Source organism: Oncorhynchus clarkii, chromosome 7, assembly GCF_045791955.1.
Source record: "Oncorhynchus clarkii lewisi isolate Uvic-CL-2024 chromosome 7, UVic_Ocla_1.0, whole genome shotgun sequence".
Classification (NCBI taxonomy): Eukaryota; Metazoa; Chordata; class Actinopteri; order Salmoniformes; family Salmonidae; genus Oncorhynchus; species Oncorhynchus clarkii.
The window spans coordinates 24022709-24038989 of record NC_092153.1 but is presented as its reverse complement, the minus strand read 5'-3'; the positions used below and the strand labels follow the sequence as shown (position 1 = coordinate 24038989).

At 42.8% G+C, this 16281-nt stretch overlaps 1 protein-coding gene across 4 annotated transcripts in view; it reads left to right on the top strand.

Annotated features, from left to right (window-relative positions):
* The first annotated feature begins 5671 nt into the window (after nt 1-5671).
* Nucleotides 5672-16281, top strand: part of LOC139413088 (glycogen synthase kinase-3 beta-like) — a 53598-nt gene continuing 42988 nt past the window's right edge. For 2 of the 4 annotated variants that reach the window (XM_071160138.1, XM_071160136.1), the window contains exon 1: nt 6248-6577. In XM_071160138.1, coding sequence (XP_071016239.1) covers nt 6490-6577 — 88 coding nt within the window. In that variant the 5' untranslated portion in view covers nt 6248-6489. Of the gene's footprint in view, nt 6578-16281 lie in introns of all 4 variants that reach the window. The other 2 variants (XM_071160139.1, XM_071160140.1) reach the window with 2 other exon arrangements.

The window sequence follows — 16281 nt, the reverse complement described above, 5'->3', positions numbered from 1 at the left end:
CCTTGAAGAGGACGCACCGAGGAAACCCATCAGTCTGCCTGTAACTCATAAGGATACTAAGCTCACCTAAAGTCATTCAGGGTCTACTCACACCAGAATGGACAATGAATGGTCGAATGAATAAATCAAGGCGAGGGAAATAAACTACACAGTTAACTTCTGGATTATAATTCAGACCACACGGTATTTAAATAATGATGTAGTACACAGCCACATCATTCCACTGGTGAAGCATCATCCTTCCTGTCTACATCCTTCGTGTAGCCTACCTGGTTGCACCTTTACAGCAGCGGCATGTGGGTATAATCACTGAGGAAGATCAACCAAGCCAGTAAAAGAGCCATATCGCAACCGATGGGGTGATAATTGCATTGTTTTCTCTGTAACCCGTTCATTCACGTGCCACCGTGGTATACAATAAAGACCTGACAACAAAAAAGACAACTGTCACACAGTGGCAGAATATATTCAACTACACACATACGGTCGTTTTTATCCAGAAACCGGAGAGCAACATCTGTCCTAGGAAGACCACGAAGCAAATATTGTGTGTAACAAACAGTTATTTCACCTGCAGCATGGTCAAGCAAGTTCATGTTTGACACTTAACTAACCATCTACAGATTTAGAACCACAGAGTCACTGCAACTCAGCACAAAGATAACAGGAGCACTGCCTTCGCTATTCCAGCACCATTTTAACTTAGACACCATCAAATCAATACGGCTGTACATGCTTTGTTTAATACACTGAAAACAAACTTGAAGATACCCAAAACAATTTAGACCAATCCAGTGGCATTTTTAGCATGTGAATCTTGTTGGGGCAAAGCCACTACACAGCTCAACGCAACACAACACTAACCAATTCATTCATTGCACTATAATGGTGACAAATGGTGCCCACAATACGAGAGCTTTCTTTTCAGCACCAGGGAGGGACTCCTTACCACCGCTACACCTGGCTATCAGCGGAGCCTTGTTTGGCAGTGAAACGGTTAAATCAGCCTCATTTGCTGCCTTGTAAAAAAACATAGCTGATATGGCTGACTTGCTTAAACAAATGTGGTTTCTACTGACAATTGAGATGTACAAACTATGGCATAAAGGAAAGATGAGCGGATAAGAGGCAATTCGTAATTTGGATTAAGACATTAATGAGCGAGCTAAAATGGATGTAGTCAATATAACTATTTGTTCAGCACTTTTGAAATGTACAGCAACAGAATTCAGAGCATGGGCCGTTTTTACAGTATTCCCCATTTATACCAAGTCAGAACCGTAGGATAAATAAAAGGGGCATATAAGCAGATAATGAAATCTCTTACAATATTTGATGATCACAATTCTCTAAAACAGGCAAAGTTATGAGGGAGGAAAGGGACCAAATGATTAGGGTGAGACACATGGGCTACTAACAGCTTATTACACAACATACACTTGGTATTACTTTCTTGGCTACAGTATGCAAATCTCCATGGCATATTACTTCATTTGTGCAGTAGCATACAATACATTTTTGGACTCACCTTGTTGTGCTGTGGTCACTTGAACAGGAAGGTGGTGTGGCGGTTCTTCTTGTGGGCTCTAGAAAGAGGCCCAAAATCCTGACTTTGAATTCCGAGTTGGATGACCGTTCAAAATTATTTTGGGTATTTTCCCAGTCGGAGCTAGTTTTATCCGAGTCTGACATTTCCTAATTCCGAGTTTCCAGTTGTTAGTAACGTGGCAGAAGTCCTGCTGGATTGACATGCCAATGTATTGAACATTTTCTGGCCCATGGCGTTACCCCCATTTTTGTGTTATCCATTTGGTAGTTACGGACGTGGTGAAGGTCGAGAGCCAAGCCACACTGCTTCTTGACACACTGCTCGCTTTACCCGGAAGCCAGCTGCACCACTGTGTCGGAGGAAACACTGTGGAACTGACAACCGAAGTCAGCTTGTAGGCGCCCGGCCCGCCACAAGGAGTCTCTAGAGCACGATGAGACAAGGACATCCCGGCTGGCCAAACCCTCCTCTAACCCGGACGATGCTGGGCCAATTGTGCAAAGCCTCATGGGTTTCCCGGTCTCAGCCGGCTATGACACAGCCTGGGATCGAACCTGGGGCTGCAGTGGCACCAGCAATCTACTGGCTGCACCCTGATACGTTTTATATATAATTTCTCTTTAGATGACAAGGATTGAAAACAATTTGCCAGTAGATTGCCGACTTTCTGCATAATGATGACTGCTAGCTTGCTAGCTAAGATTTTGAAAGTATGATGTTGACATGATCAGTCCAATCAAAGCTATGGTAGATATAACACGATTTTACATAATTGTATCTGTGGCCAATGACCTTGAGTATTCTTCGATGGGCACTTCTAATGGAAGTCTATGGCAGCAACCAAGGGTCTTGCTGTGATGTGGTGTCCCCATGAGTGACAGAACACTGAGCAAATCACGGCGCATCTAGAGAACATTATCAACCCCTACGCTCTGTATTTACCGCTGGCTGCCCCACTACCACAGAAAGCACTGAACTAGGCTGAAACACCTGCATTTTGGAGCTGCCTTACTCAAGAAAGCAAAAAAAAGAGGGGGTTGTTTTACATATGTGATATGTGAAAGATATTAATGATACGTTTTTTACTTTATTGTTTATATCTAAATAGATGGGGCTCTGCCCTGAATGACAGGTCCAATCAATTTAGCTAAATATCATGTGGCTGTCCATGGCACTGATTTCTTTCTGTGTGTGTGCGCGCGCACCCTACTTATAGACTAGATGAATGCCAATTCAATCCTCCTCTTTCATGTTGGCAAAACGGTCTATGGCTCTGTCATACAGTAAGTACACTTTTAGTTTTTTTTGTCATAGGCTACCTAGCTAAAATCCAAACTGGCTTCCCTTGTTGGGCGTTTTGCTGCACCAGGACAAACCACAGTTGAGCTCAGTTCAACACTGATTGGCTAATTATTTTATCAAGGGAGGCCAAATGCTTGCTGGCATCAATCAATCAGATGCTATGGCGGCAACATACTCTTTTGGTCCAGACAGCATCAGATACAGTGCCTTCGGAAAGTATTCAGACCCCATGACTTTTTCCACATTTTGTTACGTTCCAGCCTTATTCTGAATTTGATCAAATAAAAAAAAATCCTCAGCAATCTACACACAATACCCCATAATGACAACATAAAAATTAGTTTTTAGAAATGTTTGCAAATGTATTGATACAAAAAACAGAAATACCTTATTTACATAAGTATTCAGACCCTTTGCTTTGAGACTCGAAATTGAGCTCAGGTGCATCCTGTTTCCATTGATCATCCTTGTGTCACATCCTGATCTGTTTCACCTGTTTTTGTGCTTGTCTCCACCCCCCACCAGGTGTCTACCATCTCCCCTCATTATCACCTGTGTTCTCTGTTTGTTTGTTGCCAGTTTGTTTTCTTCGTCAAGCCTACCAGCGTTTTCCCCTTTGCTTCTATCTGTTTCTAGTTCTTGTTTTCTGCCTGCCCTGACCCTAATCCTGCCTGTCGTCCTGTACCTTGTCCCACCACACTGGGTTATTGACATGTGCCTGCCCTGACGCTGAGACTGCCTGCCGTTCTGTACCTTTTGGACTCTGATCTGGATTACTGACCTCTTCCTGCCCTTGTCGTTTTGCCTGCCCCTGTTCTAGAAATAAACTGATGTTACTTCAACACTGTCTGCATCTGGGTCTTCCCTAAAAACATGATACCGTGAGATGTTTCTACAACTTGATTGGAGTCTACTTGTGGTAAATTCAATTGATTGGACATGATTTTGAAAGGCACACACCTGTCTATATAAAGACCCAAAGTTGACAGTGCATGTCAGAGCAATAACCAAGCCATGAGGTTGAAGGAATTGTCCTTAGAGCTCAGAGAAAGGATTGTGTCAAGGCACAGATTTGGCAAAGGGTACCAAAAAAATTCTGCACCATTGAAGGTCCCCAAGAACACAGTGGACTCCATCATTCTTAAATGGAAGAAGTTCGGAACCATCAAGACTCTTCCTAGAGCTGGCCGCCCAGCCAAACTGAGCAATCAGGGAAAAGGGCCTTGATCAGGGAGGTGACCAATAACTCGATGGTCACTCTGACAGAGCTCTAGATTTCCTCTGTGGAGATGGGAGAACCTTCCAGAAGGACAACCATCTCTGCAGCACTCCACCAATCAGGCCTTTATGGTAGAGTGGCTAGATGTAAGCCACTCCTCAATAAAAGGCACATGACAGGCCTTTTGGAGTTAGCCAAAAAGCCCCTGAAGACTCTCAGACCATGAGAAACAAGATTCTCTGGTCTGATGAAACCAAGATTGAACTCTTTGGCCTGAATTCCAAGCGTCACGTCTGGAGGAAACCTGGCACCATCCCTACGGTGAAGCATGGTGGTGGCAGCATCATGCTGTGAGGATGTTTTTCAGCGGCAGGGAATGGGAGACTAGTCAGGATTGAGGCAAAGATGAACTGAGCAAAGTACAGCGAGATCCTTGATGAAAACCTGCTCCAGAGTGCTCAGGACCTCAAACTGGGGCGAAGGTTCACCTTCCAACAGGATAATGACCCTAAGCACACAGCCAAGATAATGCAGGAGTGGCTTCGGGACAAGTCTCTGAATGTCCTTGAGTGGCCCAGCCAGAGCCTGGACTTGAACCAGATCAAACATCTCTCCATCCAACCTGACAGAGCTTGAGAGGATCTGCTGAGAAGAATGTAGCGTCATACACAAGACTCAATGCTGTGATCGCTGCCAAAGGAGCTACAACAAAGTACTGTGTAAAAGGTCTGAATACTTATGGAAATGTGATATTTCACTTTTTTATTTGTAATAAATTAGCAAAAAAATAAAAAAATAAATACTTTTGCTTTGTCATTATTGGTTATTGTGTGTAGATTGATGAGGGAAAAAACGATTTAATCAATTGTAGAACTGTAAGGTAACAAAATGTGGAAAAAGTCAAGGGGTCTGAATATTTTCCGTAGGCTTCACATACTGAAACAGAGTGGCGCTGTTTCGCTCGCTTGGATGCTTTCTCCTGTGAGAATCAAGACACTTGCGAATTGATGGAAAATTATTGAAAAGAGAGAGAGACGAAAGAGAATGTTTCAATTGTTTTATTTGTCAAATATTTTGCTACGCCTGGCTTTCCTTGGTATCCATGAATACACGTTACTGCACCATTATGTCGTTATGTCCAAGTACCTTTTATTTTTCTTGACAATAGCGGCAGTAGACTAAAGACATAAACGCGCTCATTGGGCTTGAGGTCTCTACACACATTTCGTATGGATTCGCTTTGGATTGGTCGACGTAACCTCCTCGCGTCTGCCTGAGCATGCACAATTCGATATTCCCGTAGTTTTAGATTTGCGTAGAGGCCGTAGCGGTTTGTCCCTAGTTACCACAGCCACAAAGTCTTACACCCCGCCCATTTCTAAAATGTATTTTCATAAAATGTGTTTTTAATCATAACCCCGTTGATAACCGTATGCCTAACCATGGCCTTAAATTAAGACAAAAAATACATGTTTTATTTTCATGAGCCTTTACAATATAGGCACTCTGACTCTGTAGCTGGGCTATCTAGTGGAGATCGTGAAAGAGGTTCACCCACTCAATAGTTTAAGTAATTTGCGTTGTTTTGGTCGTAGTCTGACAAAGAGAACTAGCAGACAGAGAAAGAAGGAATCAAAAGAGAATTTCACATTTAGTGGAGCGGTAGCATGACTGTTTTCAACAAAAAAATACATTTGGAATAGTCTTTCACGTCGTCGTCAGCCAGCAAGGACTATCGACAATTGCTTCTGTGTTTATGGGGGCGAAGTTCTCAAAGAAACGTCGGTGCGTTTCTTTCGGCCTGAAATCTGGAATTTTGTTCATTTGTGTCCGATTTGAATGTTGGTCGGTCTGACACTGGGAGCCGCCATGGCTGGTGCTGTCGGATCCTTTAGTGTCAATATAAGAATATGAAGATTAGCTATTGGACCTGATATTGTTTTATTTTGAGAATCATTCAACGTAAGCAGACTTGTCGTTCATGCCATTGTATGTAGCCTATTCCTCTTTACCGCGTTGTTTTTTTAATGGACTGGCAACTTTGAGAGGCCCAATTTTATGAGACACCTGGCTCAGGCCGTTATTTTCTAGAATGCCTTTATAACGTTAGCCTAGGTAAGTGAAAGGAACATACAAAATAAAAGGGATGACAGATTATTGCTGAATGTGGCTGGACGACAGCTCGAGAACAGACACAGCTGACCGGTTCGAAATTAGTTCGCTAGCTAGCTGGCTGGCTAGCTCGTGTTAGAACGATATAAGAAGAAGCAGACCTCTATCGTGGAATTGGCTACCAATTTTCTTTTACATTTTTTAAAATAAAAAAACAACGCATTCTACAGAGGACAGTCGAAGACTAATAGAACTGGAAAAAGTACGATTCGACTGAAGACGAAGCAGGGATAACTTGGATTGGAATATGTCGGGTCGGCCCAGAACCACCTCCTTCGCAGAGAGCTGCAAAGCGGTGCCGCAGCCTTCAGCATTTGGCAGTATGAAAGTCAGCAGTAAGTATGAGCATAGAGCTAACGTTTTCTCTGTGCTTTTTTTTGTCATAATACTCTGCTACTGCTGTTATGATACAAGGGCAAATATTTTTCTCTTGGAGTGGACTAGGCCTAGCCTAATTCACAGTCAATACTGAAATGCCATATGGGTCCATACATAGAATAACTCCATATTTCCAGACAGTAACGATGCTCTCCCATTCACTGTCCAATGCGTTTGCTTAGTTAACCGTTGTTACCTAGACCCAACTAGTGCGCTTCGAGCCACCGTCTGGTATTTTACATGATGTTATTAGCATATGTCTGGGATTATTGAGAAACGTGATCATACAAAATGTAAATGGATGGTAAAGATACCATTGGAGCTTTCCAAATGATCACTGATGATATTATTATCGACCATAAAATAGCCTAAATGCAAAAGTATCTTTGCTTGTAGTGCTCCATGTGTAAGCTATTCAAAATGTCTCTGGCAGGAGGAGTGATCACTGCATTTGAGCCATCCCTCTAGTCTAGACTCTAGAGATTGACCCCTTGATTTTTGGGAGTACTGAAACAATGGATTGGTGAAAGAGCTGATAGGGCATGCCTAGAGGTACACTACTGTCATGTCCGCTCCTCTCATTCCCCACCCTGCAGCTCTGAGGCAGGCAGTCAGACAGACCAGGGGTAGTGTTGATCGAGCACTCTCGGGTATCAAGCAGGGATATGTTAAACATGGCTGGTCAGATGAAGCCTCGGGGCTGCAGAATTAATCCAGACCAGTGGATTTAGAGGTGACTGTCCACTGGATTGGAGAGCCTACAGTATGTACTGCAGGTCGGTTTTGCTATTCTGTTGGGTCAGGTGGGACCCACAGTATCTGACCATTGGTCTTTGACAAAGAGGGTCAGGTGGGACCCACAGTATCTGACCATTGGTCTTTGACAAAGAGTTTGTGAAAGTGGAATAAAAACCTAAAACGTTGCTTAATTTTTCCATAGGATTCCATTGTAGCTCCATGTCATTATACTCAAATCTAATGCCAACATACGATTGCTTGGTTCATCAAAAGAATAACTGTCACATAGGAGCATCAGCCTTTCACTAAATTCATTCATATTCATCTAAATTCTCTCTGTACTGGATGCTTTGGCTTCATGGGTCTAATTCTAGTAAAGCTTCAACATCTGGCAAATGAGGCTAGTTCTGACTACTACTACTATTGGAGCTTCACACAGCCAGCCAGCCAGGTCACACAGCTCATTAGCACTTTGTTCAGCTCAATAATTGACAAGTTGCTCAGTGGATGGAGTGCTGCTGGACTCTGCTCTGCCGTGCAGCATCAGCAAACCCCAGGCAATGGGGGTAGCACCGGGACTTTCTGATTGGTTCGCAGCATCTTGTGTCTGCCTACGTCTCTGAAGGTATCTATGGTTGGTCATATGACTCCACACATTCAGTCCTCCTGACCTACTAGTGCTTTTTAAAATGTCTGTCTACTGAGAAGCCTGGTCAACCCTTGGAGAGCAAATAACATTATAAATAGACCAAAACCAAGTTCCCATCTTTGGAGAGTCGTCCTGTTTATGTACATAAGATGACAGTGGGCTATGCTCTTTTCTCACACATCAGTGTAGACTTACATGTAGGGTTGCACATTTTGGGGAATATTCAGAAGTGGAAACTTTCCATGGGAATTAACGAACATATATGGGAATTAATGGAAATATATGCAAATTAATATGAATACCATTTAAATGTAGATACTTTTTGCATTGGCTATAGAAACATAAACCTTTTACCTTATCATAAGTAGACATAATTGCAAATTATGAAATCCTTCCAATTTAAATAAAAAAGCAATTTAGTTATGAATTGAACTGTAATTAAATGAGTTGACTCGTCACATGGGATGATTTCACTGAACAACAAAATAAACGGAATATTGAATGATCCCCAAATCAAATTTATTTATATAGCCCTTCGTACATCAGCTGATATCTCAATGTGCTATACAGAAACCCAGCCTAAAACCCCAAACAGAAAACAATGCAGGTGTAGAAGCACAGTGGCTAGGAAAAACTCCCTAGAAAGGCCAAAACCTAGGAAGAAACCTAGAGAGGAACCAGGCTATGAGGGGTGGCCAGTCCTCTTCTGGCTGTGCCGGGTGGAGATTATAACAGAACATGGCCAAGATGTTCAAATGTTCATAAATGACCAGCATGGTCAAATAATAATAATAATAATCACAGGCAGAACAGTTGAAACTGGAGCAGCAGCACGGTCAGGTGGACTTGGGACAGCAAGGAGTCATCATTCCAGGTAGTCCTGAGGCATGGTCCTAGGGCTCAGGTCCTCCGAGATAGAGAGAGAATTGGAGAGAGCATACTTAAATTCACACAGGACACCGGATAAGACAGGAGAAGTACTCCAGATATGACAAACTGACCCTAGCCCCCCGACACATGAACTACTGCAGCATAAATACTGGAGGCTGAGACAGGAGGGGTCAGGAGACACTGTGGCCCCATCCGATGATACCCCCGGACCGTGCCAAACAGGAAGGATATAACCCCACCCACTTTGCCAAAGCACAGCCCCCATACCACTAGAGGGATATCTTCAACCACCAACCTACCATCCTGGATCAAGTCCGAGTATAGCCCACAAAGATCTCCGCCACGGCACAACCCAAGGGGGGGGCGCCAACCCAGACAGGAAGATCACATCAGTGACTCAACTCACTCAAATGACGCACCCCTCCTAGTGACGGCAAGAAAGAGCACCAGTAAGCCAGTGACTCAGCCCCTGTAATAGGGTTAGAGGCAGAGAATCCCAGTGGAAAGAGAGGAACCGGCCAGTCAGAGACAGCAAGGGTGGTTCGTTGCTCCAGAGCCTTTCCGTTCACCTTCACACTCCTGGGCCAGACTACACTCAATCATATGACCCACTGAAGAGATGGGTCTTCAGTAAAGACTTAAAGGTTGAGAACGAGTTTGTGTCTCTCACATGGGTAGGCAGACCATTCCATAAAAATGGAGCTCTATAGGAGAAAGCCCTGCCTCCAGCTGTTTGCTTAGAAATTCTAGGGACAATTAGGCCTGCTTCTTGTGGCCGTAGCGTACGTGTAGGTATGTACGGCAGGACCAACTCAGAGAGATAGGTAGGAGCAAGCCCATGTAATGCTTTGTTGGTTAGCAGTAAAACCTTGAAATCAGCCCTTGCCTTGACAGGAAGCCAGTGTAAGGAGGCTAGCACTGGAGTAATATGATACAAATTTGGGGTTCTAGTCAGGATTCTAGCTGCCGTATTTAGCACTAACTGAAGAATATTTAGTGTTTTATCCGGGTAGCCGGAAAGTAGAGCATTGCAGTAGTCTAACCTAGAAGTAACAAAAGCATGGATACATTTTTCTGCATCATTTTTTGACAGAAAGTTTCTGATTTTTGCGATGTTACGTAGATGGAAAAAAGCTGTCCTTGAAATGGTGTTGATATGTTCTTCAAAAGAGAGATCAGGGTCCAGAGTAACGGCGAGGTCCTTCAGTTTTATTTGAGACGACTGTACAACCATTAAGATTAATTGTCAGATTCAACAGAAGATCTCTTTGTTTCTCGGGACCTAGAACAGGCATCTCTGTTTTGTCCGGGTTTAAAAGTAGAAGGTTTGCAGCCATCCACTTCCTTATGTCTGAAACACAGGCTTCTAGCGAGGGCAATTTTGGGGCTTCACCATGTTTCATTGAAATGTACAGCTGCGTGTCATCCGCATAGCAGTGAAAGTTAACATTATGTTTTTGATTGACATCCCCAAGAGGTAAAATATATAGTGAAAACAATAGTGGTCCTAAAACGGAACCTTGAGGAACACCGAAATTTACAGTTGATTTGTCAGAGGACAAACCATTCACAGAGACAAACTGATATCTTTCCGACAGATAAGATCTAAACTAGGCCAGAATTTGTCCGTGTAGACCAATTTGGGTTTCCAATCTCTCCAAAAGAATGTGGTGATCGATGGTATCAAAAGCAGCACTAAGGTCTAGGAGCACGAGGACAGATGCAAAGCCTCTGATGCCATTAAAAGGTAATTTACCACCTTCACAAGTGCAGTCTCAGTGCTATGATGGGGTCTAAAACCAGACTGAAGCATTTCGTATACATTGTTTGTCTTCAGGAAGGCAGTGAGTTTCTGCGCAACAGCCTTTTCTAAAATGTTTGAGAGGAGTGGAAGATTTGATATAGGCCGATAGTTTTTTATATTTTCTGGGTCAAGGTTTGGCTTTTTCAAGAGAGGCTTTATTACTGCCACTTTTAGTGAGTTTGGTACACATCCGGTGGATAGAGAGCCGTTTATTATGTTCAACATAGTAGGGCCAAGCACAGGAGGCAGCTCTTTCAGTAGTTTAGTTGGAATAGGGTCCAGTATGCAGCTTGAAGGTTTAGAGGCCATGTTTATTTTCATCATCGTATCAAGAGATATAGTACTAAAACACTTGAGTGTCTCTCTTGATCCTAGGTCCTGGCAGAGTTGTATGGACTCAGGACAACTGAGTTTTGAAGGAATACGCAAATTTAAGGAGGAGTCCGTAATTTGCTTTCTAATAATCACGATCTTTTCCTCAAAGAAGTTCATGAATTTATTACTGCTGAAGTGAAAGCCATCATCTCTTGGGGAATGCTGCTTTTTAGTTAGCTTTGCGACAGTATCAAAAATAAATTTTGGATTGTTCTTATTTTCCTCAATTAAGTTGGAAAAATAGGATGATCGAGCAGCAGTAAGGGCTCTTCGATACTGCATGGTACTGTCTTTCCAAGCTAGTCAGAAGACTTCCAGTGTGGTGTGGTGCCATTTCCGTTCCAATTTTCTGGAAGCTTGCTTCAGAGCTCGGGTATTTTCTGTATACCAGGGAGCTAGTTTCTTATGAGAAATGTTTTTAGGGGTGCAACTGCATCTAGTGTATTGCGTAATGTTAAATTGAGTTCCTCAGTTAGGTGGTTCATGGATTTTTGTCCTCTGACGTCCTTTGGTAGACAGAGGGAGTCTGGAAGGGCATCAATGAATCTTTGTGTTGTCTGTGAATTTATAGCACGCCTTTTGATGTTCCTTGGTTGGGGTCTGAGCAGATTGTTTGTTGCAATTACAAACGTAATAAAATGGTGGTCCGATAGTGCAGGATTATGAGGAAAAACATTAAGATCCACAACATTATTTCCATGGGACAAAACTAGGTCCAGAGAATGACTGTGACAGTGAGTAGGTCCAGAGACATGTTGGACAAAACCCACTGAGTCGATGATGGCTCCGAAAGCCTTTTGGAGTGGGTCTGTGGACTTTTCCATGTGAATATTAAAGTCACCAAAAATTAGGATATTATCTGCTATGAATACAACTTCCGATAGGAACTTAGGGAACTCAGTGAGGAACGTTGTATATGGCCCAGGAGGCCTGTAAACTGTAGCTATAAAAAGTGATTGAGTAGGCTGAATAGATTTCATGACTACAAGCTCAAAAGATGAAAACATATTTTTTTTGTTTTGGTAAATGTTTGCAACAACTCCGCCTTTGATCCATCGTATCCCCAATGATCCATCGCATCTCCCAAAAATGTTTTCAACATACATCTGTAAAATTATTGTCTAGAAACTAAAGCTTTGGTTGTCTTCCGCTCAGGCTTCCATGTCTTCTCCCTGGACCTCAATGTCCACCTCATCTTCACTGTCACTTTCCAACCTTGTTGAGGATGGCTCGTTGTCAGGCTCAAAAAGCCTAAAATTTGCCCGGATGGCCACCAATTTTTCGACCCCTGTATTGGTCAGCCTATTGCGTGCTTTGGTGTGTGTGTGTGTTCCGGAAGTGATGACACCATAGGCCTTGTTGATTTCTGCATCAGACAGGATGCTCTTGCCAGCATACTTGGGCAGTATGGATTGATTTCTTCTCTTCCATCTGCCAGCAGAGTCTGAACATCAGACAGGGTGGCACTGTCTCCCTCAGTCCGTGCAATGGCTACTGCTATAGGTTTCAGGCTGTTTACCACTCTCCCAAAATAGATCATCCTGGAGGATCCTCTTGATGGGGTTGTCCATATCGGCAGACTGTGATATGGCCATTTCTTGGAGAGAATCCTTCCCCTCCAGGAACGGGTGTTGCTGGGCAGCTTCAATGTGGTGCTCTTATTCTTCTCACTTTGCTTGGTGAGGTAGATTGCTGCTATAACTTGATTACCCTTCACATACCTAACCATTTCCTTGTCTCTCTTGTATAGTGTATCCATTGTTTTCAGTGCCATGATGTCCTTGAGGAGCAGGTTCAATGCATGAGCAGCACAGCTAATGGTGGTGATGTGGGTGAACCAGTTGCATACACAGCTCGAGCAAGACGTTCATCAGCATTTCTCTAACTACGTTCCTTTATTTATTCAAAAAATCTTCTGATTCCAGGAGGACCATGAGCTGTTGCTATCGATAAGGTGTCTGATTCATAATTTTCACCTCGAATATAAGTTGAGGGACTTTTGTCAGAGGTTGCTTGTTGTGAGCACTGAGGGAACTATGCACTTGGTCAGATGATTCTGCATCTTTGTTGCATTCTTTGCATATGATTTGGCACAGTATTTGCAAATGTACACAGCTTTTCCTTCTACATTAGCAGCAGTGAAATGTCTCCACACATCAGATAGTGCCTGTGGCATTTTCCTGTAAAGATGAGAAACAAATGAGTAAAAATAAATAAATACAATTCCATGTTCAGAAATAGTTAAGCAGATAGATTAAACAAGTCCTTTGTAAGATACATGTTTTAAAATGAAACATGTATGGAAACAGGTGAATTAACACTCCACAGTTAGCAGGTTTATGCACGCTAAAACCCACATGGTAGCAAAAACTAACTAGCAGAAATTGTTTAGTTAGAAATAATTTCAACACATTTTGCTGTAGGCTAGTATTTACTAGTTAACAAAAAATCATGTATGTCATATAAAATACACTGCTCAAAAAATAAAGGGAACACTAAAATAACATATCCTAGATCTGAATGAAATATTCTTATTAAATACTATTTTCTTTACATAGTTGAATGTGCTGACAATAAAATCACACAAATTATCAATGGAAATCAAATTTATCAACCCATGGAGGTCTGGATTTGGAGTCACACTAAAAATTAAAGTGGAAAACCACACTACAGACTGATCCAACTTTGATGTAATGTCCTTAAAACAAGTCAAAATGAGGCTCAGTAGTGTGTGTGGCCTCCACGTGCCTGTATGACCTCCCTACAACGCCTGGGCATGCTCCTGTTGAGGTAGCGGATGGTCTCCTTAGGGATTTCCTCCCAGACCTGGACTAAAGCATCCGCCAACTCCTGGACAGTCTGTGGTGCAACGTGGCGTTGGTGGATGGAGTGAGACATGATGTCCCAGATGTGCTCAATTGGATTCAGGTCTGGGGAACGGGCGGGCCAGTCCATAGCATCAATTCCTTCCTCTTGCAGGAACTGCTGACACACTCCAGCCACATGAGGTCTTGCATTAGGAGGAACCCAGGGCCAACCGCACCAGCATATGGTCAAGGGGTCTGAGGATCTCATCTCGGTACCTAACGGCAGTCAGGCTACCTCTGGCGAGCACATGGAGGGCTGTGCGGCCCCCCAAAGAAATGCCACCCCACACCATGACTGACCCACCGCCAAACCGGTCATGCTGGAGGATGTTGCAAGCAGCAGAACGTTCTCCACGGCGTCTCCAGACTGTCAAGTCTGTCACATGTGCTCAGTGTGAACCTGCTTTCATCTGTGAAGAGCACAGGGCGCCAGTGGCGAATTTGCCAATCTTGGTGTTCTCTGGCAAATACCAAACATCCTGCACAGTGTTGGGCTGTTAGCACAACCCCCACCTGTGGACGTCAGGCCCTCATACCACCCTCATGGAGTCTGTTTCTGACCGTTTGAGCAGACACATGCACATTTGTGGCCTGCTGGAGGTCATTTTGCAGGGCTCTGGCAGTGTTCCTCCTGCTACTCCTTGCACAAAGGCGGAGGTAGCGGTCCTGCTGCTCGGTTGTTGCCTCCTACGGCCTCCTCCACGTCTCCTGATGTACTGGCCTATCTCCTGGTAGCGCCTCCATGCTCTGGACACTACGCTGACCGACACAGCAAACCTTCTTGCCACAGCTCGCATTGATGTGTCATCCTGGATGAGCTGCACTACCTGAGCCACTTGTGTGGGTTGTAGACTCCGTCTCATGCTACCACTAGAGTGAAAGCACCGGCAGCATTCAAAAGTGACCAAAACATCAGCCAGGAAGCATAGGAACTGAGAAGTGGTCTGTGGTTATCACCTGCAGAACCACTCCTTTATTGGGGGTGTCTTGCTAATTGCCTATAATTTCCATCTGTTGTTTATTCCATTTGCACAACAGCATGTGAAATGTATTGTCAATCAGTGTTGCTTCCTAAGTGGACATTGTGTGATTTGACTTGGAGTTACATTGTGTTGTTTAAGTGTTCCCTTTATTTTTTTGAGCAGTGCATATTCACCCCACCCAGTATTGTAATCAAAACTTACCAGAAAGCATGTAGTCCTTGGCTTAGACAGTGCAGTAGTGTGGGCTCAATAGCATCTCATTAGTGTGCAAGATCTTGAGAAACAGCTGTACATGTGATGGAAGAATTCTATTGAATTGGGGATAGTTTAACCAAAATATGCCACGACCTTATGTGTATCCCACAAAAAATGGTTCACTGTTATAAGCTAACTTTTTTGATGAATTCTAAACAAAATTTCCCAAATTCCCGGGCTTAACCCCCAATGGAAGAGTTTCGTTGAAGTTCCGACCTTTTGCATCCCCCTACTTACAGGGCGTGACAAACCTTTTAGCTACTTGTCTTTAGGATTTTTTTTTTTTTTACTTGTCCAAAATCTCAAGTTGCTTGTCCACTTTACAAAATAAAATGCATTAGATTTTTTTACCATAGAGAATCAGACAGAAATCTAGGCAACACTCTGCCTATTGGCTTTTTTTTCTTTCTTTTTAAGGCTCTCCTAGAGGATGGTTGGCCATCCTTGGTAGCCTATAAAATATTGCAACATTGCAATTACAACCAAATACTTGTCTTTTTAAAATAATTCCCTCCAGGGCTCGAAATTAAGGGTGTCCAATGAGGCTGATGCAGCAGGTCAGACCGTTTAGCTTAAAATGTTGATACATATTTATTACTTCATATTATAAGTTCAACAATGCGTGAATGCTCCAAAATGCAATAAGGGGGAAAACACTGTCTCAAAAGCGCACTGCACGTACAATTTGTTTAATGTGACAGAGATGAAAATATCCTTTAGAAATTAAGTAAGAGGGGAGTTTTAAAGATGCATCAACTAGTATGGGTTACAAATATGACTAGAATTCTGTTATTGGCTGCTGGACAATAAAATAAAGTTGATTTTGAAAACCAATGGAACATGAGAAAAATGCTTGTTTCAATGGCATATTAATCAAGTATTTAGACGATGTTAATTATCTTTCATTATGTGTCAAATATGACTGGCTTTTAACCTATATTTATGTAATTAAAAGGCTCATATCAGCATCGCTTTGGACATGAGACTCTAGCCTACACTTTGAAATGTAGGCATTTTTAATATGAAAAAGGATTTGAATATTATTCTGATCGGAGTAATTGTTTGACATTGTGATTGTGTGATTTTATAGTTATTTAAA